This window comes from Chelonia mydas, chromosome 6, assembly GCF_015237465.2.
Source record: "Chelonia mydas isolate rCheMyd1 chromosome 6, rCheMyd1.pri.v2, whole genome shotgun sequence".
Classification (NCBI taxonomy): domain Eukaryota; kingdom Metazoa; phylum Chordata; order Testudines; family Cheloniidae; genus Chelonia; species Chelonia mydas.
In genome coordinates this window covers 14,915,062-14,942,351 of record NC_051246.2, presented here as the reverse complement: position 1 = coordinate 14,942,351, position 27,290 = coordinate 14,915,062, and the positions used below count along the sequence as shown (strand labels likewise).

The 27,290-nt window shown below is 58.3% G+C and overlaps 1 protein-coding gene across 1 annotated transcript; it reads left to right on the top strand.

Annotated features, from left to right (window-relative positions):
- The first annotated feature begins 829 nt into the window (after positions 1–829).
- On the top strand, positions 830–26,308 carry RAB15 (RAB15, member RAS oncogene family). Its single transcript, XM_037899299.2, has 7 exons — positions 830–1,057; positions 15,305–15,365; positions 16,716–16,776; positions 17,812–17,889; positions 19,525–19,614; positions 19,874–19,939; positions 22,981–26,308. The coding sequence occupies exons 1-7, from the start codon at positions 934–936 to the stop codon at positions 23,137–23,139; spliced, it is 639 nt and encodes a 212-aa protein (XP_037755227.1). The 5' UTR covers positions 830–933; the 3' UTR covers positions 23,140–26,308.
- The last annotated feature ends 982 nt before the right edge of the window (positions 26,309–27,290 follow it).

Here is a 27,290-nt window from a genome sequence, read left to right as displayed (position 1 = left end):
CCCACCCAGCAATGGTCTCAGGCTCTCTGCAGACTCAGGCAGCGTGGTTGCGGGGGTCACACGGGGGGGGCAGTTTCCCGCACCCCAGCGATGGGCTCAGGCTCTCTGCAGACTCAGGCAGTGTGGTTGCGGGGGTCACATGGGGGGCAGTTTCCCGCACCCCAGCGATGGGCTCAGGCTCTCTGCAGACTCAGGCAGCGTGGTTGCTGGGGTCACACTGGGGGGGCAGTTTTCCGCACCCCAGCATTGGGCTCAGGCTCTCTGCAGACTCAGGCAGTGTGGTTGCGGGGGTCACACAGGGGAGGCAGTTTCCCGCACCCCAGCGATGGGCTCAGGCTCTCTGCAGACTCAGGCAGTGTGATTGCGGGGGTCACATGGGGGGGCAGTTTCCCGCACCCCAGCGATGGGCTCAGGCTCTCTGCAAACTCAGGCAACGTGGTTGCGGGGATCACACTGGGGGGGCAGTTTCCTGCACCCCAGCAATGGGCTCAGGCTCTCTGCAGACTCAGGCAGCGTGGTTGCGGGGATCACACTGGGGGGGCAGTTTCCCGCACCCCAGCGATGGGCTCAGGCTCTCTGCAGACTCAGGCAGCGTGGTTGCGGGGGTCACACGGGGGGCAGTTTCCCGCACCCCAGCGATGGGCTCAGGCTCTCTGCAGACTCAGGCAGTGTGGTTGCGGGGGTCACACGGGGGGGGGCAGTTTCCCGCACCCCAGCGATGGGCTCAGGCAGGTGTTTCTGAGTCAGTCCCCCCTGCCCGCTCCGGCAGCCCGGGTCGCGGTCCCCGGGCGGGGAAGGGGCCGGCCCTGGCTCTGCGGCGGCGCGGTCCCGGCGGCTGCAGCCCGGCCGGACGCGGCGGGCGGGCGGCGATGGCAGCGGCAGGCGCGGCGCGGGGCTGAGCCCGCAGCCCGCAGCCCGCCCCGGCTCCCCGCCATGGCCAAGCAGTACGACGTGCTGTTCCGGCTGCTGCTGCTCGGGGACTCGGGCGTGGGCAAGACCTGCCTGCTCTGCCGCTTCACCGACAACGAGTTCCACCCCTCGCACATCTCCACCATCGGTACGGGCCGCGCCGGGCCTCGGGGGGCTTCCGCGGCCGGGCGCTTGGCTCCTGGCGCTTCTTCCCCACCGCCGGGGCGCCGGCGCGCTGATCCCGGGGGCGCTGGGCAGGTGCACTGGTGCCGGGGGGGCTGGGCATGGGGCTGCGGGCGTTGGGGGTAGGGGGTGCACTGATCGGGGGGGCTGGGCATGGGGGTAGGGGACCAGCTCTGGGGGGTGCACTGGTGCCGGGGGGGCTGGGCATGGGGCTGCGGGCGTTGGGGGCAGGGGTGCACTGATCGGGGGGGGCTGGGCATGGGGTAGGGGACCAGGTCGGGGGGGGGTGTACACTGGTGCCGGGGGTGGGCTGGGTATGAGGGCAGGGGACCAGGTCTGGGGGGAGGGATGCACTGGTGCCGCGGGGCTGGGCGTGGGGGTAGGGGACCAGGTCTGGAGGGAGGGGCGCACTGGTGCCGCGGGGCTGGGCGTGGGGGTAGGGGACCAGGTCTGGAGGGAGGGGCGCACTGGTGCCGCGGGGCTGGGCGTGGGGATGGGGGACCAGGTCTGGGGGGAGGGATGCACTGGTGCTGGTGGGGGGCTGGGCGTGGGGGTGGGGGTGGGGGACCAGGTCTGGAGGGAGGGGTGCACTGGTGCTGGTGGGGGGCTGGGCGTGGGGGTGGGGGTGGGGGACCAGGTCTGGAGGGAGGGGTGCACTGGTGCTGGTGGGGGGCTGGGCGTGGGGGACCAGGTCTGGAGGGAGGGACGCACTGGTGCTGGTGGGGGGCTGGGCGTGGGGATGGGGGACCAGGTCTGGGGGGAGGGATGCACTGGTGCTGGTGGGGGGCTGGGCGTAGGGGTGGGGGACCAGGTCTGGAGGGAGGGGTGCACTGGTGCTGGTGGGGGGCTGGGCGTGGGGGACCAGGTCTGGGGGGAGGGACGCACTGGTGCTGGTGGGGGGCTGGGTGTGGGGGACCAGGTCTGGGGGGAGGGACGCACTGGTGCTGGTGGGGGGCTGGGCGTGGGGGTGGGGGACCAGGTCTGGAGGGAGGGGCGCACTGGGAGCCTGCCCGTTGTGCAGCGTCGCGGCAGCGCGTTGGGCCCCTGCGAGGGCGCCCGGCCGAGGGACCCGCGGGGGCGGCTGTGGCTGAGCGCTCGGTTCCGGCTCTTTGTTCATCCCCGCGCTGCCCCGAGTGCGGGCGGGGGAGGGGGATCGATGGGCCCGGGATGAGAGAAGCTGCGGGGGAGGGGAATCGATGGGCCCCGGCCGAGGGGGGAGAAATGTGTGGGGCCAGGCTGGGAACCGCGGAGGAGGGAATCGATAGGGCCAGGCTGAGAGTCATGGGGTGGAGGGGGAAATCGGTGAGGCTGGGTTGGGAACCCTGATCCTTTCCATAGAAGCTCTCCCAGCTCTTGGGTGAGGGGCTGCTGCTGGGGGCCCTGTCACCCATTGCCCACTGTGAGTAGCCCCTGGCCCCTGGGGGGCACCGGGGGAACCTCAGCAAGGTTTTCTGGGTGCTCTCTACCCACAAAGGGGCCCCTTGCATCTGCCAGAAAGCCTCCCAGTGTGGTTGATGCGGTCATTGCTCTGGGCTCCTCCTGGGCACGGGAGGCGGGGCAAAAATCTTGCAGGCCCTTGGCCTAATGTCAGGGGGTGGGGGAGGAATCCTGTGTACCCCGGTCCAGTGACTCCTAAGGGGGCTGGGTGCTGCAAGCCCTGCTGCTGGAGCTCCTGGATGTGCTGTTCTAGCTAGTCCCTCTTAATAGCTTCCAAACCTGCCTTCGCCTCCGGCGTGAGGGGCTCTGGAGCAGAGTAAAACAGAGGCCCTGGCCGCGCCATGCTCAGGAGAGGCCCTCTGGCATGTGGTGCTAGGGTGATCAGGCTGGGTGCCGGGGCCGGATTCCAAATTGGGTTTCTCCCCTTCCCAAACCGGGGCGTAGTGTGGCTGTGCGGTTGTGGAGCAGTCGCTGTGCTCTGCCTGAGACCTGGCTGCATGTCAGTGACCGGTGTGTGTGTGGATTGGGTGGAAGGTGCTATTTGAAGTCCATTATTCTATAAATCCACCATGCAGGCTGCCATCTTTTGCCAGGGAGCTTGCTCCCAGGGACATGCCACGGAGGGGCTGTTTTCGGCCTTTAGTGTCTCGTCCTCCCATCAGCGAGCTCTTAACTCAGCAGTTAACCGGAAGGTCCTTGTTCTGCGCTGCCCTATTCTGTGCTGGGGGATCCTTCACCCTCCTTCCGTGAATCCTGCCCCAAGGGCAACAGATGTGGCAGGGACTGAGTGCTCTGCTCCATTCAATCAGCTGGGCCATGGGAAAAGAAAAGAGCTCCTTAGCAACTGAATCTTTGGGGCTCCCAGGGCATGGCTGCTGGTTCCCCTCCCAACACCTTCCCTCCCCCAGGAAAAGGCTCCGGGCCTTGGAGCGGTTCCTGTGTAAAGAGACTGGGACTGTTTGGAAAGGCCCCAAGGACAACAGCTGAGCTAGAGCGGAAATGATTGCCCAGTGGTGCCTGCTGCCACTGAGACCAAGAGCGTAGCAGGGCCCCAAAGGGCTGGCCGCGAGCGTGCCCCATAAAAACTTCCATGGCTACGTTAGATGGGATCATTTTGTGTAGGGAACAGCAACCCCCATGCTTTAGGGTCACGGGCTGCTGGGAAGAGGCCGTGGCCATGGGCTGCTGGGGCTCGAGAGTGGGTGCAGGCGGGCGCTGAGCCGTTCCAGTGGGCTGCAGCGTGAGGTTAGGATCCCCCACTGGGCTGCAGCGCCCCTTGCCCAGTGACGGGACGGACGTTTTCCGGATCTGGTCGGGAGTGGGCAGAAAGTGCTGGGCAGTGGCTTGAGAAACCCCTCCGTTCCCTGGGGCGTGTCCCTGAGTTTCTGCTGCCTCCTTTCCTGAGCCTCTGCAGGGATGAGGAGAGGGTTAGGGGCGTGCTCTAGGCCTGGGCCAGCCCCTTCCCACAAGCCAGGGTAACGCCTTTGATGTGCGCTGCAAGCTTCTGGCTTAATAAATTGGCTTCCTGCAGAGGGGAAAGGCTCAGATTCTGCTAGCTCTGATTGGTCTGATCTGACCACTCTTTCTTACTTACCTTCTGGCTCACGGAGCTCCTCCAGCACTGCACCGCTGGGCAGTGCCACCTAGTGGACTGGGACTCAGGAGACCAGCTTGCCATTGACCTGCTGGATGACCATGGGCAAGTCACTTCCCTGCTCCGTGCCTCAGTTTCCCCATCCGTACAATGGGGATAATAATACTGACCTGCTTGCTGTACAAGAACTAGGTGGTATTATTTGCTTTCTGCTCTTTTCCTTGGATAGTGTCACTTGCAACCTGGCATTCAGTACGGTCGTCCAGGGTACTGGTAGGTGAAACCCCAGCACGCTCTCCTGTACCCAGGGTTGTGAGCCTTCCCTGACAAAAGGTGCAAGGGAAGCTTTCCCTTCCTGGTGGCTGGCTCCCCAATCCATGAATATACACTAGGAGAGAAATAGGCAGGAGCTGTGATCAGTTGACCGGACTAATTGAACACGACTAGAAACACAGCTCTACAAAATTCCGCTCACTCCATCCACAGCCCTTGGTTCCTTTGCAGTGGGTGCTCTCCTCCTGCGAGCTTCCAGAGAAGCAAAGGGAACCTGATGTGCTGTGCCCAAGAGCAGTACACTGGCCGTGTACAGGAGGTCAGATGCCTCCGGTGAATCAAGCTGCCAGGAGTGGCGGCTCTGCCCCCCCCTCTGTGCCCACTCAGGGCAGGGCAGCTGGAAATGTTCAGAGTTCCAGGAAACTGACGGGCTGAACACTTAGAAATGCAAAGCTGCATTGGGTTGTGCCAGTTACCTTCTTCCCTGCAGCTGTTTCTCCTTCCCAGGTGGAATGGCCTGCCCCCCTGCAGTACGGCCGACTGGCTAGTTCCCGAGTGTAAGGCGAGAAGGGAGTTAATCATCTCTAGACTGACCTCCCGTGTAGCATTTCACCTCAGTGTTGAGCCCCAAGACTTGTTAGACTGAGACATTTCAGGCCTCGGGAGGCTAGCCTGTTTGAGCCCCAGGCAGAGACCAGGAGGGACCGAGAGGCCACCATCGCCCACGGCTCCTGCAATGGCAGGGAATGGATGGGGGGACCACACCCAGCTGATTGCAGCAGACAACTTGTGCCCAATGCTGCAGAGGAAGGAGACCCCCCCCCAAGGGGGAACATTCCTGCCTGACCCCAGATCTGGTGATCAGCATACCCCAGAGCATGTGAGCAAGAACCAGCCAGTTAAGAAAGAGGACTCTCTGGTCCATGTCAGAGCACCAGACTACCGTATTCAGTGTGCTGTCTCTGGCTGTGGTCAATTCTTGATGCTCCAGAGGAAGGTGTTGGGGGGAACCCCAGAATCCATCTGGCCAATTTTGCATTGGGGAAGAAGGCGGAGGAGGAATTTCTTCCTGACCTGTGCAGATGACTGGCGGAAGCCCTGAAGCATGAGGTTGAATTATAGTCATTGTCTTAATTCAGAGCTGCAAGTGTTAGGAGTATGTTAGGAGCAGGCAATTCTGTTCTCCCCACCCCCACCCCAGCGTCTATGAAGCAAGGGGATGGATGCGGCACCTCTGCAGCAATTCAGACCTATCCCCCCTGCACATGCTGGCTGTAGAAGTTCCCATACCAGCTGGATTAAAGCATAGGGCAGCTAGAACCAGGAACAGAATTCCTGACTATATATTTCCGGCTTTGCCATGGCTCTGTTGGGTGACCTGGAGCAAAGACCTTCCCATCTCCATGCCTCAGTTTCCCTTTCCACCTGGTGTCTGTTTAGACTGTGAGCTCTTTGGGGCAGGGACTGTTTCTGCACTCTGTGCAGTGCCCAGCACGGTGGGAACCTGATCTGCATTTAGATGCTCCAGGCACTACTGCAATACCCCTAATAATGAATAGAACCACACTTCTCTCCTCCCACGCTTCCGGTTTCTACTGTCATATGGCTTGTTTTCCACACTCCTCTAATTTCTCGCTCCATAGGTGATGCTGAGCATTTGCTGGCATTGATACGCTATCACTCTGTCAGGGGCACAGATACCCTAATCCAGATCCACCAGGCAGGGTGTCAACTTTCTGCTTCCCAGAGCAAAGGGAGGTGGCTGGGGGGTTGTGTATGGAAGGCTCAAGGAGAGGTTTTGAAAGCTTCACAAACTATTTTAGGAGCCCTGTAAATCAGGCAGTGAGTGTTACAATAATCATCTATCAGCTCCACCCATAGTTAAGGTTGCCTGACACTTTCCATTATAAGACCCTTTTTTCAATTGCTTACAACTTTGCCAACCTTTAACTGTTTGTGCTGAAACTTCCCACACTGGGTGTCTGCCTCAGGCTGAATCTCTTTGGAAAATTTCAGCAAAAATCATTCAGCCATTTCCGAGAATGAGGCTAGGAAAAACATATTGTTTTGCCCATGTTTTTAAAAAATCATTTCATTGAGAAGCGCTAGCGCCTCCTTGCTTTCGGGCAGGGACTTGTGATTTGGCAGGGGGCTTGCCCTGATGTTGCGGAGCCTTTTGCCATCCTGGTGAAAATTGGTCTATTTTTGGCCAAGTTATTAAGCTCTTGAAAAAACTCCTTTTGCAGGGGCACAATAGAGTCTTGAGTCTGGCAGCTAAACGCTCCAAAGATTCCGCCTGTCCTTAGCTGCCCCATTGACGGGCTGAGCGGGGTTCTCTTTGCAGTTGCACGGGCACCTTTAATTCTGGGATCACCTAACCCTTGCGTGCTGGTGCAAGCCTTACAGCGCTTTTGGTCTGTATCGATTATTTATATTGCAGTACTGCCTACTGGCCTCAGTACCGCCTAATGGCCCCATTGTGCTGGGTGCTACACAAATATATAAAACATCACAGTCCCTGCCCCAAAGAGCTTGCAGTCTAACTGGTCGAGACAAAGGGTGCTATGGTCAATCAGCAGGTCGGTGGCAGAACTGGGAATGGAGCCCAGGTGTCCTGAGTCCTAGCCCAGTGCTCAATTCATTGGACCATGCTGTCTCTCCAGCACTTGTAAGTTTGACTTGCCAGATTTATCCTGAAGACAGAGGGAAAATGTGAGCGTCGGGGGTTTTATGGCCAGCATTTTAAGCATTCACACCTCCCATTTTTGAATTACAGGTCACTAAAGTTGCTTTGTTTGCTGTTGACATTGGTCTAATGCTCCCTTAGGTTCCTCTAGTCTAAACACAGCTTGTCCGACAGTTTTTCGAGATAGTGCATGAGTCTCCACGTAGGTTTAACTGGCTATTTTTGAAGAGAATAGAGTCTAATAAGTCCGGTTATTGTGGACTTTTGTGGGCCTTGGCTTGCTCTCATTAATATATCTCTGGGATTTATCACTGACTTCAGTTTTGGCTGTTTTTACCTTAGATAGGCTGCGAGAGATCCAGAATGGTAGGGATCCAAGTCCATATTATGGTAGACCCAAGTCTTATCCCCTCCGTCACATTGCCACTCCAATAGAGGTGCGTTGGTTATCCTACCTCTACCCACTAAACACGCTCCCCGCACAGTGCTAGGGACAGATCCCAGGATTTCGATCACCATCGTTCTGCTGCTGTGAATAATTGTGAGTGTGTCCCCACCCCCAACCCCTCCCCGTGGTGTCTACCCCCTGTGGTGGCCTCCCCCCAGAGGGGATGGCTCCTTGGAAAACCTTGACTATCTGCACTCCCTGGAAGGAGTGGGGGTGAAGCGAAGTGACCAGCAGGGTTTGACTCAGCCCGTGAGAGAGATGCAGTGAGCTCCGTGTGGCTTGTGTCGCTGATGTATCGCACAAAAGGACCCCCAGGCCTTCAGAATCAGGGGCACAGGCCTCCAACCATGATACTGGCTTAACACCCCTGGGCTTTCGGACACCGATCTGTTTGACGGAGCTTTCTCTGTGCCAGGAAACCCTAGCTCTAAAGGACCAGACCTCTCCCCGTCTGGAAACTTGGCGTTCCTCAGGAAGGAAGAGTCTGGCTGAGTCATCTGAATTCGGGTGATGGGGCTTTATGGAAAACCACAAGCAGGGGAATGTAGGGGAGACTGGTGTATGGGGTGGTGAGGAGAGCAGGGGTATCGGTGTGCGTATAGGGGTGGGAGGGGCTGGAGGGTGGGGGGTGTAAGTGGGGGCATTTGGGGATGGTGGGAAGGGAGGAAGTGCAGGAGGTTGATATGTATGTAGGGGAGGGCACCTGGGACCAAGAGGGATTTGAGGGGGCAGGAGGTAGAGGTGTGAATAGGATGTAGGAGAAGGGGTATCAGGGAGGCATTACAGGGACAGAGAGGTATGGGCACCTTGGAGGGGCAGATATAGGGGGGAAGGCTTAGATGACTTGTGGGAAGTGACTGGGGCCTTGAGAAATGAAGGAGAAGATGGGTTTGGGGGAGCGGAGGTTAGGGGGGGCATGTGGGTTTGTGGGGCAGGCTCTTGTGGCCCCATGTGGGGGGGTGCTCTCCACACACAGACGTGCCCCCATTACAGGCATAGTCTCCACACTGCTGGCTCAGCCTGGGCGGGTCGCAAAGCCCCTCCCAACAGGTGCCATGGGGCCAGCGTGCCCAGAAGGAGCGTCCGACCCTCACAGCCCCTTCCTAAGAGGTTTGTCCACGGCTTGCACGTGGCCTGCAGGCCGCTGCGGTTCAAAGGATCCCTGCAGTCGGGCGGGGTCTGTCTGTGACGGTAACCCTCCTCTCACTGGGTGCCCACTTCGTGACGGGGTAACGGGCTCCTTGCTGAGTGCCTCAGCCGTGTGCCCGGGCAGTGCTGGTACTAAAGGAACCCGTGTGACTGGCACGCGGGTAGCTGCCGTTTGCCACAGTGACTTTTTCCCCCCCAAAAGCAGCTTGTGCCCCTCACTCCGACAGGGCTGTGACGCTGCCCCTTGGATCGCCCAGCCTTGGCCCTCCCCCAGGTGGAGCACGAGCGGCTGCGCCTCTGCCAGGGTGTGCCATCTTCCCGGGAGATCGCGGGGACGATAAGAGGCCGTGCGCAGGACTGAAAGGACCCTGCGACCCTGCGACCCAGCAGGCAGGGGCAGAGCACTAGACTGGCATGGACGCTGCCAGGAGAGGAAGATGAAGCCACTGGTCAGACCCAGGGGAAGGCTGGCTGGGCCGGCAACCTGCCTGGGCACTTGCTCCACCTCGCTCTGGCTTCGCCTGCCGGCTCTGCGGGGCAGCCCCATTGTTCTGCAGCTGTACAGCACCTGGCACACCAAGGGCCGTCTCCTGGGCAGCATTGCAATACAAGGGATCAGACCCAGCTGTAAAATGGTCTGCAGTGGCGTTAATCCCCGCTGCTTTGCAGAGGGCTCTGGGACTCCTGTCAAGCACTTGCTGGCGTGTGGCCGGGCAGTGCTTCAGAAGCATGGAGCAGCCCCTGGCACCAGCTGGCTGAAATTTCTCTCCTGGGACTGTTGCTCTGGCATAACTGCCCCTCAGAGCACTGCCTGAGTCCCTAGATAGCGCCACTGATGGGGATTGTGCCCCGTAGCACCGCCGCCTTGTGCTGTGCTGGTTAGCCCCTCTGGGGTCGAAGGATGAGACCTGGCAAGGTGGGTGGTGTAGCTAGTCAGCTGGGAAAGACCTCCAGCTGAAGACAGATGGCTGGGGGTCTGGTGGCAACATCTCTGTGAGCATGGTCGGAAGGAGTCAGTCGTACTACATGGAATTCCCTAGGGTGACAGGTCTTGCTAAACAAGCATGCTGGCTTGAGAAGTGAGGCCTTGTGAATGGTCAGGGCCCTGGAATGGCGGGGCTGGAGACAGCAATGCCCTATGGGATGGGTGTCCCACTGGTGAATGGCAGGAATCGCCCCTTCCTTCGCCAGGAACACGTCCTGAAATGTACAGAGGAGAAATGAGCCATCTAGGCCCAGGCTCACGCTGACCACGGAGGCCCGTGCTGTTGCTCCTGGTATGAGCTTGGCTCATGGAGACATCTAGCACTCCCTTGCTGTCTGTTCTAGATAAGCTCTTATGCTGTGCTCCTCACCGTCCTATCTGAGTGCCTTCCCGTTGTAAGGCCTCAGCAATGTGACTAACTTCTGTCGTGGTTCTCTCCTCTCCTCCCCACCAGAAGAGAGTGCAGGGAGTGGCTTGTTTTGGTCTGGTTTTCCAAAACATTAGAAGAAATTGTTCCTAGAAGCGTGCCTGGCCCTTGGAGCAAGGGTGGGGAAGGTTGGGACAGAGCTTAGTTCCTAAGGGAGTTTGATCCCCAGGTTGGGACCGGCCCCAGAGGACGCTCTGTCTCCTGCACAGATGGGCAAGTCCTGCTGGCCTGAGAAGCGGAGCTGCCGGTTCTGCCAGGCAGGCAGCTCATAAGAGATTCCTCGAGTCCAAGGCCAGAAGGGACCAGTGTGATGATCTCGTCTGACCTCCTGCGTGACCCAGGCCAGAGACCTGCCCCCAAATCATTCCTAGTGCAGAGCTGTGAGAAAACCATCCAGTCTTGCTTTAAAGACAGTCGGTGACGGAGAATCCAACACGACACTGAACATTAAGACATTGTCAAATATTGTATCGTGGATATGGATCTCTGCTCATACAGCTGCCGTGTGTACCCGTAAACTCCTGGGAATGGCGGAGGTCTCTTAACTTCCTGCCAGGCTTAGAAATGCACAAAAACTAGCTTTGGAAGGACCCCAGGCCTCTGTCTGGGCGGGGCCAGTCCTGCCACAGCAGCGAGCCTGAATTGTAGGGGCTTACTTGAAACCCAATCTGCAAAAAACACCCCACTTCTGCAGTCTCTAGCTACACGGCACAGCACAGCTGGGTCTGGCCTGCCTGCCCTAGGGGAGGTGTGGCCAGGCGCAGCCCCGTCTCTGGGATGGGCAGGAGCTGGCACTGGGCTCAGGAGGGGATGCGCCTCTGTTGGGCTGCAGTGAGCAGGATGTCGCTCGCACAAGCCTCCGTCCACATGCAGCCGTGTGGGGCGGATTCGTAGGGCACCGAAGTGGGTGGACCACAGGTTTCCTGCCCAACTCTGAGGCTGGCCGATATTCTAGCTGCCCTGGGTAAATTCCAAATGAAGCTAGATCGATGTGAGCCGATTTTAAGTGTCCACACTTGGGTTAACTCTGATTGAACTAATTCAACTGGGTACGATTTGTGTGTCGATGAGGCCTCGGGTTGGATTTCCACCTTCACTGAACTCAAACAAAGCAGAGGAATCATTCTACTAGGGTCTGTAAAAATCCCTTTAAGCTGCTGAATGTTGGGCCTAAGCAACTGGCAGCATCCCACTCAGAGGCTGCTTTGCTGCATTGATCTTGGGACTCTGGCTCAGCCAGGAGTCCAGGGATCCCTGGGTGGGCATCTCGGGCAGGAAGTCAGACTCGATAGTCAGAATGGGCCCTTCTGGCCTTGCTCTCTGGAAAGCAATCAGCCGATCTGGCAGGCCGGTGTCCGGGTGCCGGGCATGGGAGGCACCCTGCATACCGCTCCAGGTGACTGCGCAGAGCACGGGTACCCTGATCTACCAGCGCATAACGCAGGCTGGCTGTTGCAGGTCCAGCTATTGCTATTGCAGGTCCATCATCTGCACATCTTTGGAGGGTGATGGATGAGACATGACGAAGCTATTGTGATCGGAAACAGTGGCTGCGGCTATTTTTGGCTTCCCGAGGAGCTCTTGGGATGTTGAGCTCTGATTTGTGGGAGAGGTAGCCGGGCTCGGCAGCTATGGCATCTTGTAGCAAAAAGCAAAGGAAATGTGCATTTGCAAATGTGGTTACATTTAAGGTGTGTGTGGAGGGAAACAATCCCGGAGGGAACTAAAAACACTGAGTTTCCAACAGAACGAATAACCTCTTGTTCAGTTTATTTTATGTCTCCAAACAGTGGTGTATTGAGGACTGGGTTAGAGGTGCAAGCTATCACTTTAAGAGTTGGGGTGTTTCCTGGTTCTGTTTACTGGCTGGGGTGGGGGGAGGGGGTGTCAGCCTCAGCCTGGAAGAAGCTGGGCTAGTCCAGGGCGAGGCGAATGGGCCGCTCTGCCCTAGGGAGCAGCCTGCGTTGTGGGCAGCTGTGTGCGTTATCGTTCGGGATTCGAAGGAACACGGTCATGTTACGTTCCAGCAAGAAAATCTAACTTCTCTGTGTGTGCTGTGAACATAACACACATGGACATTGACATGGGCCCGGGCAGTGATGCCCAGCACTTTCCATAAAGACAGTTGCTTAACGCTTTGCAAAACTGTTCCCGTTCGGGCCGAGGCTTGGTGTCTGCTGGATTTTACTGGAAAGTCTCAGCACAAAGGGTGCAGCCTTACCTGAGAGCAAAGCTAGGAAGGAACAGCGAGCGTGGCCGGTGTCCAAATTCTTTCCCAACTGTTCCTGGTTTTAGCACTTCCCTGGTTTGGAGCCGGGACCCGAAATCTTTTCGAGTCCTGGGATCAGAAGGGCTCTTCACCTTCTCTGTGACAATCTGTCCAGATCTGGCCCCAGTGCTGAGCCATGGGAACTGCCACTTGCCCAGACACAGGAGAACTTGTGCTTGCTCTTAACACTCTGCCGACTCCAGTTGCATGGCACATGCTCCCAAACCTGTGTGAGCTGCCTGGGCCGGCCAGCCAGCCTGCCTCCCGCATCAACATACTCTCGAGCCTAGAGAAGCTGCACTGGACTCCGAGTCGGGACGTCACGAGTCTGAGCCCCTCTTCTGCTGCCTGTTGCTCATGCTGCTGTGCATTTCACAGCCCTTATTAGTAGGCTTCATACCCTGACTCTCCGAGGCAGGCAAATATCTTCCCATGTCTTTCAGGTGACTTACATTTGCATAAGGTCACTTCTGGCAGAACTGGAAATGGGACCAGAGTCTTAGCTGCACTGCCTCTCAGAAAGCACCTGCCGAACCTATGTGCTTGGCTATGCTGTTAGGAACCACGGCTCTGATTGTTTGTTATAAGCCTAACGTCGCGTCCACTTTAAAATCCCAAAGGTCCTGTCTGCTTTGTAATCGGCAGGTCGGATCTGGAGCTGAGGTAGAGGGGTTTTCTGGAAGACCTTAGCTGATCTGGCAGGGGGTTCCCGAGAGACCTCACCCCGAGCACAGTGGCGATTCTCCACAATCCCCTCTCTTGAAGCAGCTTTGTGGAGAGCTGCTGGTGGTAGCAGGTAGCTCATTTCCGAGCTGGGCGTGGCCCCCTTCGTGCAACCAACGTAGACATGATGCTTTCAGCAAAAAGTCAGAGGTGGTTGTTATTGTTGGACCCCCGTTGTGCTAGGCACTGTACAACCACCGCAAAGCAGGCCAACGGCATATTGGGCTGCATTAGTAGGAGCATTGCCAGCAGATCGAGGGAAGTGGTTATTCCCCTCTACTCAGCACTGGTGAGTCCACACCTGTAGTAGTGTGTCCAGTTTTGGTCCCCCCACTACAGAAGGGGTGTGGACAGATTGGAGAGAGTCCAGTGGAGGGCAAGGAAAATGATTAGGGGACTGGGGCACATGACTTAGGAGGAGAGGCTGAGGGAACTGGGGTTATCAAGTTGCAGTGGGGGAGGTTTAGGTTGGATATTAGGAAAAACTTTTTCACTAGGAGGGTGGTGAAACACTGGAATGCGTTACCTAGGGAGGTTACCTAGGGAGGTGGAAGAATCTCCTTCCTTAGAAGTTTTTAAGGTCAGGCTTGTCAAAGCCCTGGCTGGGATGATTTAGTTGGGATTGGTCCTCCTCTGGGTAGGGGGTTGGACTAGATGGCCTCCAGAGGTCCCTTCCAACTCTGTTATTCTATGATTCTGTGATTTAGTCTGCAGAAGAGAAGAGTGAGGGGGGATTTGATAGCAGCCTTCAACTACCTGAAGGGGGTTCCAAAGAGGATGGAGCTCGGCTGTTCTCAGTGGTGGCAGATGACAGAACAAGGAGCAATGGTCTCAAGTTGCAGTGGGGGAGGTCCAGGTTGGATATTAGGAAACACTATTTCACTAGGAGGGTGAGGAAGCACTGGAATGGGTTACCTAGGGAGGTGGTGGAATCTCCATCTTTAGAGGTTTTTAAGGCCCGGCTTGACAAAACCCTGGCTGGGATGATTTAGTTGGAGATTGGTACTGCTTTGAGCAGGGGGTTGGACTAGATGGCCTCCTGAGGTCTCTCCCAACCCTGATATTCTGTGATTCTATGAAAGAGACCGACCTGAGCCTCTCTCCCTCTCTGAATAAGTGGGCTAGGAAGTGCTGAGGAGACATGCGTGTCAGGGACGGTGCCTCATCAACTAGCCATGCTTGGAAGCTTAATGCTAACTTCAGAGAGCAGGGGGCTGGCCGAGTTGAGTAGGCGATGCTCCCCTCCATCGCTGAATTCCTGAAGCCCGTTTATGGAGAGCTGCAAACACAAAGCCCAGAGAACTGTCCGTGCGACGGGGGCCCTGTGAAGCAGCGCTCTAAGCCTGCCTGTGCCAGCGTCTCCAGAACGCCGGCCTGCTCCCTGCAGGACAGTTGAAGATGATGCTGTTGCCTAGTGTGGAGAGCAGCCAGGCTGGGGCCGGGGCCCTGGCTTACCCAGACTGCATGCAGGGAACTGGAGCCTGTCCCACCCACATCCCAGAATCCTCCTCTAACGCCCATCCAGGTCTCCCAATAATGGGGGGTGGTTTGCGAACTCCTGGCTGAAATCCAACAGATCCTGGGGGGCTGCGGGTGCTTGGGGTTGGAGTCCTGGTGATGCGGGGTGCACAGATGTCAGTGGGGATTGTGGGATTGTATGGCTCAGGGGCACAGGGACCCTTGGGAAGTGGGGAGGAGGCTGGGCAGGAAGTGAGCTGAAGTCCAGGGCATCAGAAGACCTTCATCCCCCTGCCCTCCTCTAACCACTGCACATGCTGCCCCCAAGGGGAATGCACTGCTGGAGCTGAGCAGAACCCGGTCCGCTCTCTTGTCCATGCCCTGGCCCTCGCCCTGGTATCCCAGACTGGCCGTGAGCTGGAGAGGAGACACTGGGCTGTGTCCAGCAGGTGTGGCTCCCACTGACTCCAGTTATACCAAGGCACCTTTCTAGCCCTCGGTGGGGGTGGGGGGGGCGAGATGCTGGGTAGAGCATCCCAACTCAGTCACTAGTCTAGCACAGCCCGGGTGACACGGGACGCGTGGGCCAATGGAAGTCTCTGCTCTCCGTGCCACACGCGCGTGCCGAGAGGGCGTGGCTGTCAATTGGCTGGGACCCCTCCCCGTGTCAGGCACGCCCCGTGCCGCGGCTCCTGCAGTGCGCTTGCTAGCAGCATGGCAGTGCCGCTCCCCATAACGCCTCTCTTCTCGCCTCTCGCCACAGGGGTCGACTTCAAGATGAAAACCATAGAAGTGGATGGTATCAAAGTGCGAATACAGATCTGGTGAGTGCTGAAGCCGAGGGCTGGAGGGGTGTTGGGCAAGGGTGCGGTGATCCAGGGCCGGGACCCTGCTGAAGCTCACCAGCTGAGGTCCAGCTGGGCCAGTACTTTGTTTCAAGACCTCTACAGAACATGTGGCTGCTGCAGGGAGGGGTGGCAGTCAGAAGGGGGTGCTCTTCTCCCCCAGTGCCCCTGGGGTTGTTAAAGATACCCTGGCAATCTCTGCAAGAGCAGGCACATTGGTCTGCGTTTCCTGGCCCAATTCCAATGCGGGTGTGTCTCCCTGAATCTCGCTGCCCAGTCTCCATCAGTTGCAGCATTCCAGTTCGCTTCCCACCCTCGGCTGTCCTGTAGTGATGCTGTGCTCAGTTCTTCAGCTGCCATGTCCCTCCACAGAGGTGGCAGCATTGCAGTGGTGATGGATGTTGTGTATGTAGTGTGTGAACTGCTCTGGAACCAAAGGTGCCCCGTAGACAGAAATCTCTCATTTGGGCAGTGGAGGACGCAGATGGACCACTGCAGCTGGGGCTAGGAAAACTCCACCACCACAAACCGGCTGCTGCGTGCTTGTCCATGGGTCGCAACCCTCCCGCTGCTGGCCAGTGCTGGAAGCAGGCTACAAAACTGAGTGGGCCATTGGCCTCAGCCTGCAGTGCCCATGCAGCTTCCTTAAAGGGCCTGGCTCTGAGCTGCAGGCCCCAGCGCACCAGCCAGCCGGAGGGCAGCAGTTCGGTCCCAGGGCACTCTCTGTAGAGCGCTGGGTCGCAGGCCTGCCCACCTTCCTGCCGACAGACCCTGCCAGTTCACAGAGAGGGTCTGGGGAAGGACAGAGCCAGAGATGGGAGCTGCTGGCTGCAGCGCTCCCTGGCAGAGGTGTCAGTGGCCACAGCTGTCCCGTGTCCATCCTGGCACTGCCCACCCACCCGCCGAATAGCCAGGTGACACAGCAGCTAATGGCACCGGGACAGAGCACTCAGATCCTCTCCCATCGAAGGTGGAGAGTGTATGTGTTTGGGGTGTCTGGGATGAGCCCTGCTGTGTGTGCCCATCCGAGACCCTCGGAAGGTACTTGGCACTGCTGCCCCTCCCCTGGAATTCGCAGCTGCAGCACCGACATGGGGCTTGGCTCCATTTGGCACCAATGACCAGCCCCCACTGATGCCCCATGAGTCACCTGCCCCACGGCTTGTGCCCACCTTGGGTTTGCAGCTGCTCTCCCCCCTCCCCTCCCCATGGCAGTTTGTTCTGTGGCTCTTGCTCCCACCCTGCGGCAGTAGGAGGCGCTGTATCCCCATCAGGGGTCATGGCGCCCAGGGAACGCCCGCAACTGACCCGACCTCTGCTCTGCTGCAGGGACACGGCGGGCCAGGAGCGGTACCAGACGATAACGAAGCAGTACTACAGACGAGCCCAGGTAATGCCACCGCCCTGGCTCTGACGGCGATACCGGGGGTGGGCGGCACACGTCTCTCTCTAGGCCAGACATGGGCAAACTAGGGGCCATATCTGGCCCGCCGGACCGTCCTGCCTGGCCCTTGAGCTCCTGGCCGGGGAGGCTAGCCTCCAGCCCCTCCCCTGCAGGTACACCGCCGCCCAGGCAGTGCTCTGGGCAGCGGGGCTGCGCTCTCCTGCAGGGCAGCGCCGTAGCGTGTCTGGCTCCGGCCGAGCGGCGCTGCTCTGAGCGGCATGGTAAGGATAAGGGGCAGGGGGCCCCGGTGGGGGGCAGTCAGTGGGACCCGTAAGGTCCTGCTGCTCAGTGGGTCACGCGACCCGGCAGATTCCTGATGACCCTCTGGCACCATTCCAGGCCAGTGTTTGGGCCCCCAGCTTTCACTGCTCAAGGAGCCGAGGGCAAGATCTGCTCTGCCAGAGACTGAGGGAGTCGGGTGGGCAAATGGCACTGTGTATATGGGGTTCTCAGGCTTGTGAGAATCTCTGCCCTTCAAGGTTTCTGCACCAGGGCTAGGCTGATGGGGCTAGGGCAGGATCCTCCCCACCCCTCCGAGCCAACCCTGCCCCAAAGAACTCAATAGACAAAGGATGGGAGGAGATACTGAGACGCAGGGACGGGGAAGGGATCCACCCAGGGTCACCCAGCAGGGTGCTGGCAGAGCTGGGGATGGAACCCAGGTGTCCAGAGTCTCAGGCCATACCGACTAGGCCATGCTGGGTTCCCTTAAGGCTAATTGTGGCCTGTCCTAGGAGGCCACCAGGGGTCCCTGCCCATGCCCCACTGCCTCCCGGGGAACGGGGGTCCCTGCCCACGCCCTGGTGCCTCTCAGAGGGCTGGGGACCAGAGGTCCCCACCCATGTCCTGGTGCCTCCCGGAGGGCAGGTGCACAGGAGCACATTCTGAGGGAGGGTGACCTCTTCTCTGCCCCAGTGCACTGTGGGTAAGACTGTCCTCTGCTCCCCCACCCCATCCCCTGTGTGCTGGGTCTCGTTGCAGGGGATATTCTTGGTCTATGACATCAGCAGCGAGCGCTCCTACCAACACATCATGAAATGGGCCAGCGACGTGGATGAGGTGGGAGTCGGCTCAGAGCCACTTGTCTTGCCTGGTGGCCTCTGGCTCCTGAGCGCATGTGGGGAGGGGATCCCTGCTGCCTGAGGCAGTGTCCTGATCTGGACTGGCTGAGCGGGCGGCCTGTGTTGGGGCTGAGCCCTGAGCAGCGAGACACGGCAAGGCCCCCAGCGGGGCAGTGATGGAGCTCAGAATAAGCTTGGAGCGAAGAGACTGTTTCCTCTGGGAAACTAACAACTGGAGTCTGCCAAGCAGGCTCTGCTGGAAGGGACCCTCTGGGGCAGTGAACAAGTCTGCAGCGGGCAGGGCGGGGGAACAGCAAGGGGCATGGGGCTCTGCCAGTGCATGAAGTGGGTTGGCGATGGCCTGCAGTGTGCGGGATGGGCAGCAGGGGCTCTGCCAGTGCGTGGAGTGGATCTGCAGTGGCAGTGAGTGGGCAGCAGGGGCTCTGCCAGTGCTTGGAGTGGGTTGGCGATGGCCTGCAGTGTGCAGGATGGGCAGCAGGGGCTCTGCCAGTGCGTGGAGTGGGTTGGCGATGGCCTGCAGTGCAGGGGATGAGCAGCAGGGGACTCTGCCAGTGTGTGCAGTGGATCTGCAGTGGCAGCAGGCAGCGCAGATTGGCGATGGCACGTGGGTTGCAGCCAACGTGCAAGGCAGGCTTGTGAGAGCAGCGAGCATCAGGGCACATGTGGCAGGAGAGTTGGGAGAGGGTGTGGGTGCAGGGTACAGATCAGCCCTATGGAAACTGTGGGGCCTGTGGCAATGGGTTTGTAGACCGGCTGGTTTGTATTAGCTGCCTCATCACCCAGTGGGAACAGCTCAGGCACTCCCCCTGGGGATAGGGTGCAGGGCACCTGTGCCAATAGCCCCGGGGCAGTAACTCAGCCACAGTGCATCCAGAACCGGCCCCCATGGGGGCTGGATCCCCCTGCAGCAGCCAGGGCCGTTGATTGAAGACCTGACCCCTTGAAATGCCTCCCTGCAGCAGGCCAGGGCCTGGGGACTCGGAGCAGGCCTGCTGCCTGGCCTGTGCCCTGCCATGTGGGCATTGCTCCCAGCAAATGCTACTGGGGGTTGAGCCACTGTGGCCAAGGCCATCGTGAGCAACGGGTGATCCTGGGTGCCCAGTGGAGACCCCTGAAAAGGGCCCAGCTGTCGGACGGTGCTGAGCGCTGCCCTTTGGGTCTGGCCCCTTCAAGGGGTCTTAGCTGGGCCCCTGGGTCACTTGTCGCTCCTGGACATCTTGGCCTGTTGCTGCTGGGAGCCTGGGGTCGCTCCTGCAGTGCGGCGGAGCTGGAGGGAGGTGGCGGCACTGGGCAGTGCACTAGTGCATGCTGGGAGCCCCGGGATTGGTCCCTGCAGTGGGGTTGGGGGTGGCAGGGTGTGGCTGGGAGCCCTGAGGTCGTTCTCTGTGGTGTGGTGGTGCTGGGGGGTGGGGTGGGGGGCGCTAGGCAGTGCCCCAGTGCATGCTGGGAGCCCTGGGGTCATTCCCTGTGGTTCTGTGGAGCTTCAGGAGGGGGCCAGGCAGTGCCCCAGTGCATGCTGGGAACCCCGGGGCCCTGTGGTGGAGCTATGAGAGGGCTGGGCAGTGCCTTAGTGCATGCTGTGTTGGGCTAACAATTTTTCCCTTCCCCCCAGTATGCACCGGACGGGGTCCAGAAGATCCTCATTGGGAACAAAGCGGACGAGGAGCAGAAGAGACAAGTGGGCAGGGAACAAGGCCTGCAGGTGAGCGGGCCTCACAGTGCAGAGCATGTCCTGCTCCCCTCAACGGGTGCCCATGCCCTTGCTCTTTGTGGGGGCCACACCCCACATACTCTGTCTTCCCGGCCCCACCCTACCCCCGGTCGGCCTCCAGCTGCTCGCGTGCTCCTAGCACTCAGAAGTGAGCATGCATGTCTGGAGGGGGAGGGTGGACTGGTCTTCACTGAGGTTGGCAATCGGTGCCCTGCTCGGTGACTGTCTAAGGGACTCTCTTGCCTTCCAGCTGGCTAAGGAGTACGGCATGGACTTCTACGAAACAAGTGCCTGCACCAACTTCAACATTAAGGAGGTGAGAGCCCAGCAGTGTTCTGAGATGGGGGGGCAGGCGGGCTTCTTTCCTTGCCATCAGACGGGCAAACCTTGGAAAAGAGCCCAGAGCTGGTGGCTTCCCCTGCTCTCTCCAGACTGGATTTTGAGCTGATCCCTCAGCTGGCCCCACCAGTCTCCCAGGAGTTCTTCTTTGGCCCGGGTCAGAAACCGGCTGTTCTCCCAGAGTTGTTATTGTCTTGTCCCACGATTGTTGTCTCAGGCCAGGAATCTGGAATGAATTTGGCAATGTATACAAGGTCCTTGGTAACAGCTTGATCCAAGGTGTCCAACCCTAAATAGCTTCACTTTCCTTACAGTAAGAACATCAGAACGGCCATCCTGTGTCAGACCAGTGGTCCGTCTCACCCAGTCTCCTGTCTTCCAACAGTGGCTGGTGCCAGGTGCCCCAGAGGGAATGAACAGAACAGGGCAGTTATCGAGTGATCCATCCCCAGTCATCCAGTCCCAGCTTCTGGCAGTCAAAGGTTTAGGGACACCCAGAGCATGGGGTTGCATCCCTGACCATCTTGGCTAATAGCTATTGATGGACATAACTTCCATGAACTTATCTCGTTCCATTTTGAACCCAGTTATACTTTTGGTCTTGACAACATCCCCGGGGAACGAGTTCCCCAGGTTGACTGTGCGTTGTGTGAAGGAATGCTTCCTTTTGTTTGTTTTAAATCTGCTGCCTATTCATTTCATTGGGTGCCTCTGGTTCTTCTTGTGTTATGTGAAGGGGTAAATAACACATCCCTATTCACTTTCTCCATCCCACTTGTGATTTTATAGACCTCTGTCATCTTCCCCCCTTAGTCATCTGAAAAGTCCCAGTCTTATTAATCTCTCCTCACACAGAAGCTGCTCCATACCCCTAATCATTTTTGTTGCCCTTCTCTGCACCTTTTCCATTTCTAATATATGTTGTTTGAGATGGGGTGACCAGAACTGCACACAGTATTGCAGGTGTGGGCGTACCATGGATGTATATACTGACATTATGATATTGTCTGTCTTATCATCTATCCCTTTCCTAATGGTTCCTACCATTGTTAGCTCTTTTGACTGCTGCTGCACATTGAACGGATTATTTTTAGACAATGACTCCAAGGTCTTTCTTGAGTGGTAACAGCTAATTTACATCCCATCATTTTATATGTATAGTTGGCATTCTGCTTTCCAATGTGCATTACTTTGCATTTATCAAATTTCATCTGCAATTTTGTTGCCCAGTCACCCAGTTTTGTGAGATCCCTTTGTAACTCTTCATAATCGGCTTTGAACTTAACTATCTTGAGTATTTTCGTATCATCTGCAAACCTTGCCATCTCCCTGTTTACTCCCTTTACTCGATCATTTGTGAATATGTTGAACAGCACAGGTCCCAGTACAGATCCTTGGGGGACCCCACTATTTACCTCTCTCCATTCTGAAAATGACCATTTATTCCTACCCTTTACTTCCTATCTTTAAACCAGTTACTGATCCATGAGAGGACCCTCCCTCTTATCCCATGAAAACTTACTTTGCTTAAGAGCCTTTGGTGAGGAACCTTGTCAAAGGCTTTCTGAAAGTCCAAGTACACTGTATCCACAGGATCCCCCTTGTCCACCTGCTTGTTGCCTCCTTCAAAGAACCCTAATAGATTGGTGAGGCACGATTTTCCTTACAAAAGCCATGTTGACTCTTCCCCAACAAATCGTGTTAATCTCTGTGTCTGATAATTCTGTTCTTTATTATAGTTTCAACCAATTTGCCCGGTACTGAGGTTAGCCTTACCAGTCTATAATTGCTGGGATTGCCTCTGTAGGCCTTTTTAAAAATTGCTGTTACATTAACTACCTTCCAGACATCTGGCACAGAGGCTGATTTAAGTGATAGGTTACATACCACACTTAGTTGTTCTGCAGTTTCATGTCTGAGTTTCTTCAGAACTCTTGGGTGAATACCATCTGGTCCTGGTGACTCACTACTGTTTAGTTTATCATTTTGTTCCAAAGCTTCCTCTAATGACACCTCAATCTGGGACAGTTTCTCAGATTTGTCACCTAAAAAGAATGGCTCAGGGATGGGAATCTCCCTCACATCCTGAGCCATGAAGACCGATGCAAAGAATTCATTTAATTTCTCCGCAATGACCTTGTCTTCCTTGAGTGCTCCTTTAGCACCCCGATCATCCAGCGGCCACACTGACTGCTTAGCAGGCTTCCTGCTCCTGATGTACTTAAAAACAATTTACTGTTAGTTTTTGTATCTTTTGCTAATTGCTCTTCAAAGTCTTTTTTGGCCTGCCTTGTATTATACTGTTACCCTTGACTCGCCAGAGTTTATGCTACATTCCAAAGTGTGGGCAGGTATTAAAGTCTGCTCCCAACACTTCTTGTAGAATGGATATATCGTGGTCCCATCTCTATTGATTTTCATTCCTGTCCACAATCTCATGGTCAAGGATGCGATTTTCCGAGATGCTCTGATATTAGTCAGCGGATCTGTCATCTTTTGACCGTTAATTTCAGCCAACATTTCCCTTGATAGGGTGTCAATGTCTTCAACTCTCAGTCCAACCTGAGTTCCTGATCTTTCAGCTTTGGCCAGGTTATCAGCTGCCTCGTTCCCAGGTTCACCAACCAGTGATGGAATCCATTGATAAGTCAGGGTATTGCCTTGTTTTCCAGTCCTCTGAGCCGTCTTACGACTCACCCTGTAGATAGCGTGGAGTAAGTTCTGCCCGCATTCCCTGGTCAGAGCCAGGATGGGTGGAGGGGCAGGAAGGGGGATGTGGAAGAGTGGGATGAAAGGAGAACACAATGGTGAATGTCAGGAACTCTCCATTGTTTGCATCACAATAGCACCAAGAGCCAGCTGGAGGTCCTGGAGGGAAGATGGGGAGACCAGCATCCGAATCCCCCAGGTGCCAGCCTTATTGGCTGGCACCTTACAGTAGCATGGGCTGGAGGAGGGCAGGGTGAGGGGGTGCTGCCAGCCTGGCCAGAGCGCCTAACCCTGGGCTCTTGCCCGCAGTCCTTCACCCGGCTGACGGAGCTGGTCCTGCAGGCTCACAGGAAGGAGCTGGACGGGCTGCGCTCGTATGCAGCGGACGAACTGAACTTGGCCGAGCTGGAGGAGGAGGAGTGCAAACCCGAGGGGGTGGAGAACTCGCCCAAAGCCTGCTGGTGCTGAAGGGCCCCTCTGCTGCCCGGGTCTCCCTGCGCTGCCGCCGGCCTGCTCCGCTCCCTGCGCTGCTGGACTCTCCTCGGGCTCCCTGGTGTGTCTCCTTTGCTGTCCCCCGGGTCTGCCGTGCTCTCTAGGTTCCTCCCGACGTGCTGTGTGTGCCAGATGTCCCGGTGCATTTGTGGTGTCCCCCCCACCCTCAACCGGAGCAGGATCAGCCTCGCGTGCGGCCTTCCTAGGAGGCACCCACAGGCGCCGGCTGGGCTTCGGCTCTGGCTGCACTATCTAGGGATCGCTTCCTTGTGCTCGCAAGGACTCCATTTTGCTGCAGAGTGAAGCGGCCGGGACTGCTGGGCAGCCAGTGCCAGGCCTGGCCCCACACGTAACGTGGGCAGAGAGACTCTGGGAATCACCTCTCCTGCCCTTCCACTGCCAATGTGCCCTTCTTCAGGTGGGGCATCCACGGCTGCGGCTTCATAGAGGGGCTTTGTGGACATGCGGCTCTGGCTGTCTCAAACACTCTGCCTCCTTCTGCCAGTGTCCCCGGTGTCGCCAGCCTGAAGGCTCCCGGCTGGGAGCAGCGCTGCCACAGACGCCTGTCCGTGCGGTGGGTGGCCCTGGGGCTGCCTGGGAGCAATAACCTCCGCCAAACTCTCCCCACCTGCTCGGCTTCCTGCCGTCTGGTGCCCAAACAGGAATCCGGGAGCCCCAGGGAAGTGGCTGACCTTCCCAAGGGGCTGATCCCTTCCGGCTCTCGGCGGGAGCTGCGGCTGGCCAGTGCCTCTGCGAATGGGGCCACTCCTCTAGGTGCCCGTGCTGGGTATAGGGGCCGTGTGGCCAGCTGCTGGGCTCCCCAAGGCTGGTGAGTGAGGGGGAGAGAGGAGGCATGGCACGTAACCCCACGGGCCTGTCCCCAGCTGCTCAGTGCCAGTGCGGGCTCTGAGGCCATCCTGGGCCCTAATGGGGTCACTGCTGTACTGCCCAGAGACTCCCAAGAGCTCTGGCAGCTAGTGGAAGGTGTCCCTTGGCTCGTCTCAGCTTGCCTGGGCTGGGAGGCAGCAAGATGCCAGACCCTGGGATTGTTAGCCTGGCCGGGGGGCTAATGATCTCCGGAGGTTTGTTTGGCCGTGTCCTCCACAGGCCCGGGTAGAGGTGAACCCCTTGGGAGGACGTACACCAAGGCCTTCCTCCACTCTGGACTGGCTGAGGAGAGTCACGTCACGAGTCACTCAGGCCACGTGTCCAGTTGGCTGGATCCCGGAGGAGCTGTCTGCCACCTGTTTATTGCACACCCTGCCGGCCATCCGGAACGTGGCAGAGATCTAGAGCCAGTGCTGGGTCGGCCCATCCTGTTCCTGGCTCTTGCCTGGCCGGCCCAAGGCCTGGTGCACTTGGCATGTTCCCAGGCTCTTGAGTCTGATCCGCCATCTTCCCCTGTGGGACTGGGCCTGGCCCAGCCAGGGGGTGAGAGAGCATCTCTGGTCCGTGCCAGACTGAGCCTCTGCACTGCATGGTTGCAGAGTCCAGTTCCCAGCCTGCGTCCAGGAGCTTCCGCAGGGTGGCCTGCATTTACACGCAGGGCAGTGAAACGGGGGCTGTCCTGTCCATGCCACTGGGAGCTGAGCTGTAAGGCATATCCCTGCTGGCGCTGCTCCTTGCCAGCCAGTGCCCGGCTGGCAGACAGACCCTGCTTGCTTTGCGCTCTGCCCCTCTGTCCATTTCTTAGGAGGCTCTTCAGAGCCGGCAGACACCACTTAACCAGCTGGGAAATGGGTTTGTGCCCCCCCACAAAATGTGTTAAATTGTGCTCTTTATTTTCCACCCCTTCCCCCTTCTGGTGTCTGAGAAGCAGGGGATTGTGGGAGCCTCAGGAGGGATGGGGGTGGGGGGTCTCACTTTGCAAGTATTAACCCTTTCTGTGCCAGTGCTGGCAGTTACCCACTACACCAAAGGTGGTGTCAGATGTATGGGCAGGATTGAGTGTCTTCCACATGCCCTGCTCGAGGAGGGCTGCTGGGCTAATCAGAGGCCTTGGCTATGGCCCTCCCCCACCATCCCTGGTCATCTGAGGCCCTGGGCAGGGCAGGCCCGGGAGAATGCTGCCTGCTGCAGTCCACCCTATTGTCCCGCCACAAGGGGGCGCTCTCCGTAAAACCCAGCGGGGACATGGGGCAGCAGCCATGCAGGTTCAGGAGCCCTGCAGGAAAGCAGGTGCTGAAGCCAGAGGGCTGGGATGTGATCGGCTCAGCTCTCCTGCCCCTCCCTGGGCCGCTCGCTGCTGGCGAGGCGCCCCGGAGCCCTCATCTGAAACAAGGGGGAAGCAGGGGCTCGCAGAGCGCTGCAAAGGGGAGAATGCTGCGGGCGAAGGCTCCCTCCGTGCCCCTGCCAACAGGCAGCGGAGGGGGGTGGAGCATGCTGCTGAGGGAGGGGGAGAGGGCGCCCGTCAGATCCTTCCTTCCTGCTGCGGTTGCCCCATCCAGCAGGGATCTAGGAATCCACCCGTGTATTTCCACACTCAGCCTCAAGGCTGCGCTCTGAACCGAGCTGGGAACTGCTGCTGCCAGAGGTCATTAGGCTCTGGCTCGCTCTCCCCTAGCTGCATGGCTTCTGGGGGGCTCCATGTATCCGCGAAAGCAGCACTGACTGCCCCACGCAGGAAGCCTTGGCTGTGAGGGGCGGCGGGCCTGCTTCTCTTAGGCATTGCCTGGGTAGGTCCTGTTGCTGGTGCTGGACCGACAGGCGATGGTCTAAACCTCTCTGCAGCTGCTGTGTTGCTGAGCTGGCTCGGTGCAGAGCGCCATGAGTTACCCTGATGCCGGGTGGCAGTAAGATTGCACTATGGGCGGTCAGATTCCTAGAGAAATGCTCCCAGCTCCTCGATCCAACTCCTCCAGGCTTCTTCCGGTGCATGGATACTGCAAGACCCCCTGAGCCGGGCGTCCTGCCTGCCCCATGTCCTGTTAGCCATGGATCTTTGTCTCCAGCAGCGACTGTCTGTGCATCCCGTCCTGAGGTCCTGTTTGAAAACACAAAGCTGCCCCCGTGAGTCCTCGGCTGTGTGTGTCCCCCTTCCGCCCGTGGCGCCCTCTGCCCGCCCGGGGGGCCTCCTGTGACCTATTCCTGGAGTTCATTATTTTAGACACAAATGTTTACAAAATAAAGGTGATTTCAAAGCGGGGAGGGGGCTGCCTCATTCCTGCCGCTTCTCTCTCTGGGGTCTTGCCACCTGGAGGCGGAGCCCTGAGAGGAGGAATGGGACTGCAGTGAGTTTCAGGGCCTGGCCCAGGTGGGCACCTGGATGGCCAGGTGCTGCTGCTGCCTCTCGCTGGCGCCAGCTGCTCTCTGGGGCTGGGTGGACAGTGCAGGCCCTGGTATGCACGTCTCTCCTGGCCCCGGGGCGCCCTGGGGCACCGCAGCTGCCCTGTAAGGCATATCCCTGCGAGGCGGTGCGCTGAGCTGTTCCTTGCCAGCCCGTGCCCAGCTGGCAGATGGACGGGGGTGGGGACAGAGCTGCCGTGGTTCTGCAGTGGCTGTGAGCTGTCTGTCCTCACTGGCCAGCTCTGCCCAGCAGGGTGGCACAGGGGGTCGGTAACGCAGGCGGGAGTCTGGCCAGGAGCCACCCCGTCTTGTGAGATGTTTTGCAAGTGCAGGCTAAGAGCCTTTCCCCCCCTCCCGCCCCGCCCCGCCTGGGCAAAGCCAGGACTGACCCCAGGCTTGGGTGCTACAGACGGTAACCACAGCCCTGCCACTGTTCTGTGTCCGCACTGGCCTGGGGCAGCTGTCCATGGGCACTAGCAGCAGCCAGAAAAAGATAAAGTCGGACGTCAAACCCTCGTCAGCGTGGGCTCTGGTTTCTCCCCTGCCCCAGGGGCGGCTCTGGTTCCAGGCAGCTGCACGAGGACCCGGTGGGCCGGCAATCGGATCCCACTGTCAGTAATTCCAGCTGCTTCCGCCTGGGGCGGGAGGAGCTGAGCACCTAGGGGGCATTCCCTTGGGGGGGGGCCAGGACAAGCACCCAAGGGTGTTCCCTTTCCTTGAGGGTGCGGTGTCAGATGGGCTGAGCACCCAGGGGCAATTGTTTGTGCTGAAACTCAGGGCGGAGCTGGAATTTTGGCTCCCAAGCAAGCCTTGACCCTGGGTCTCCTACGGCATGTAAGTGA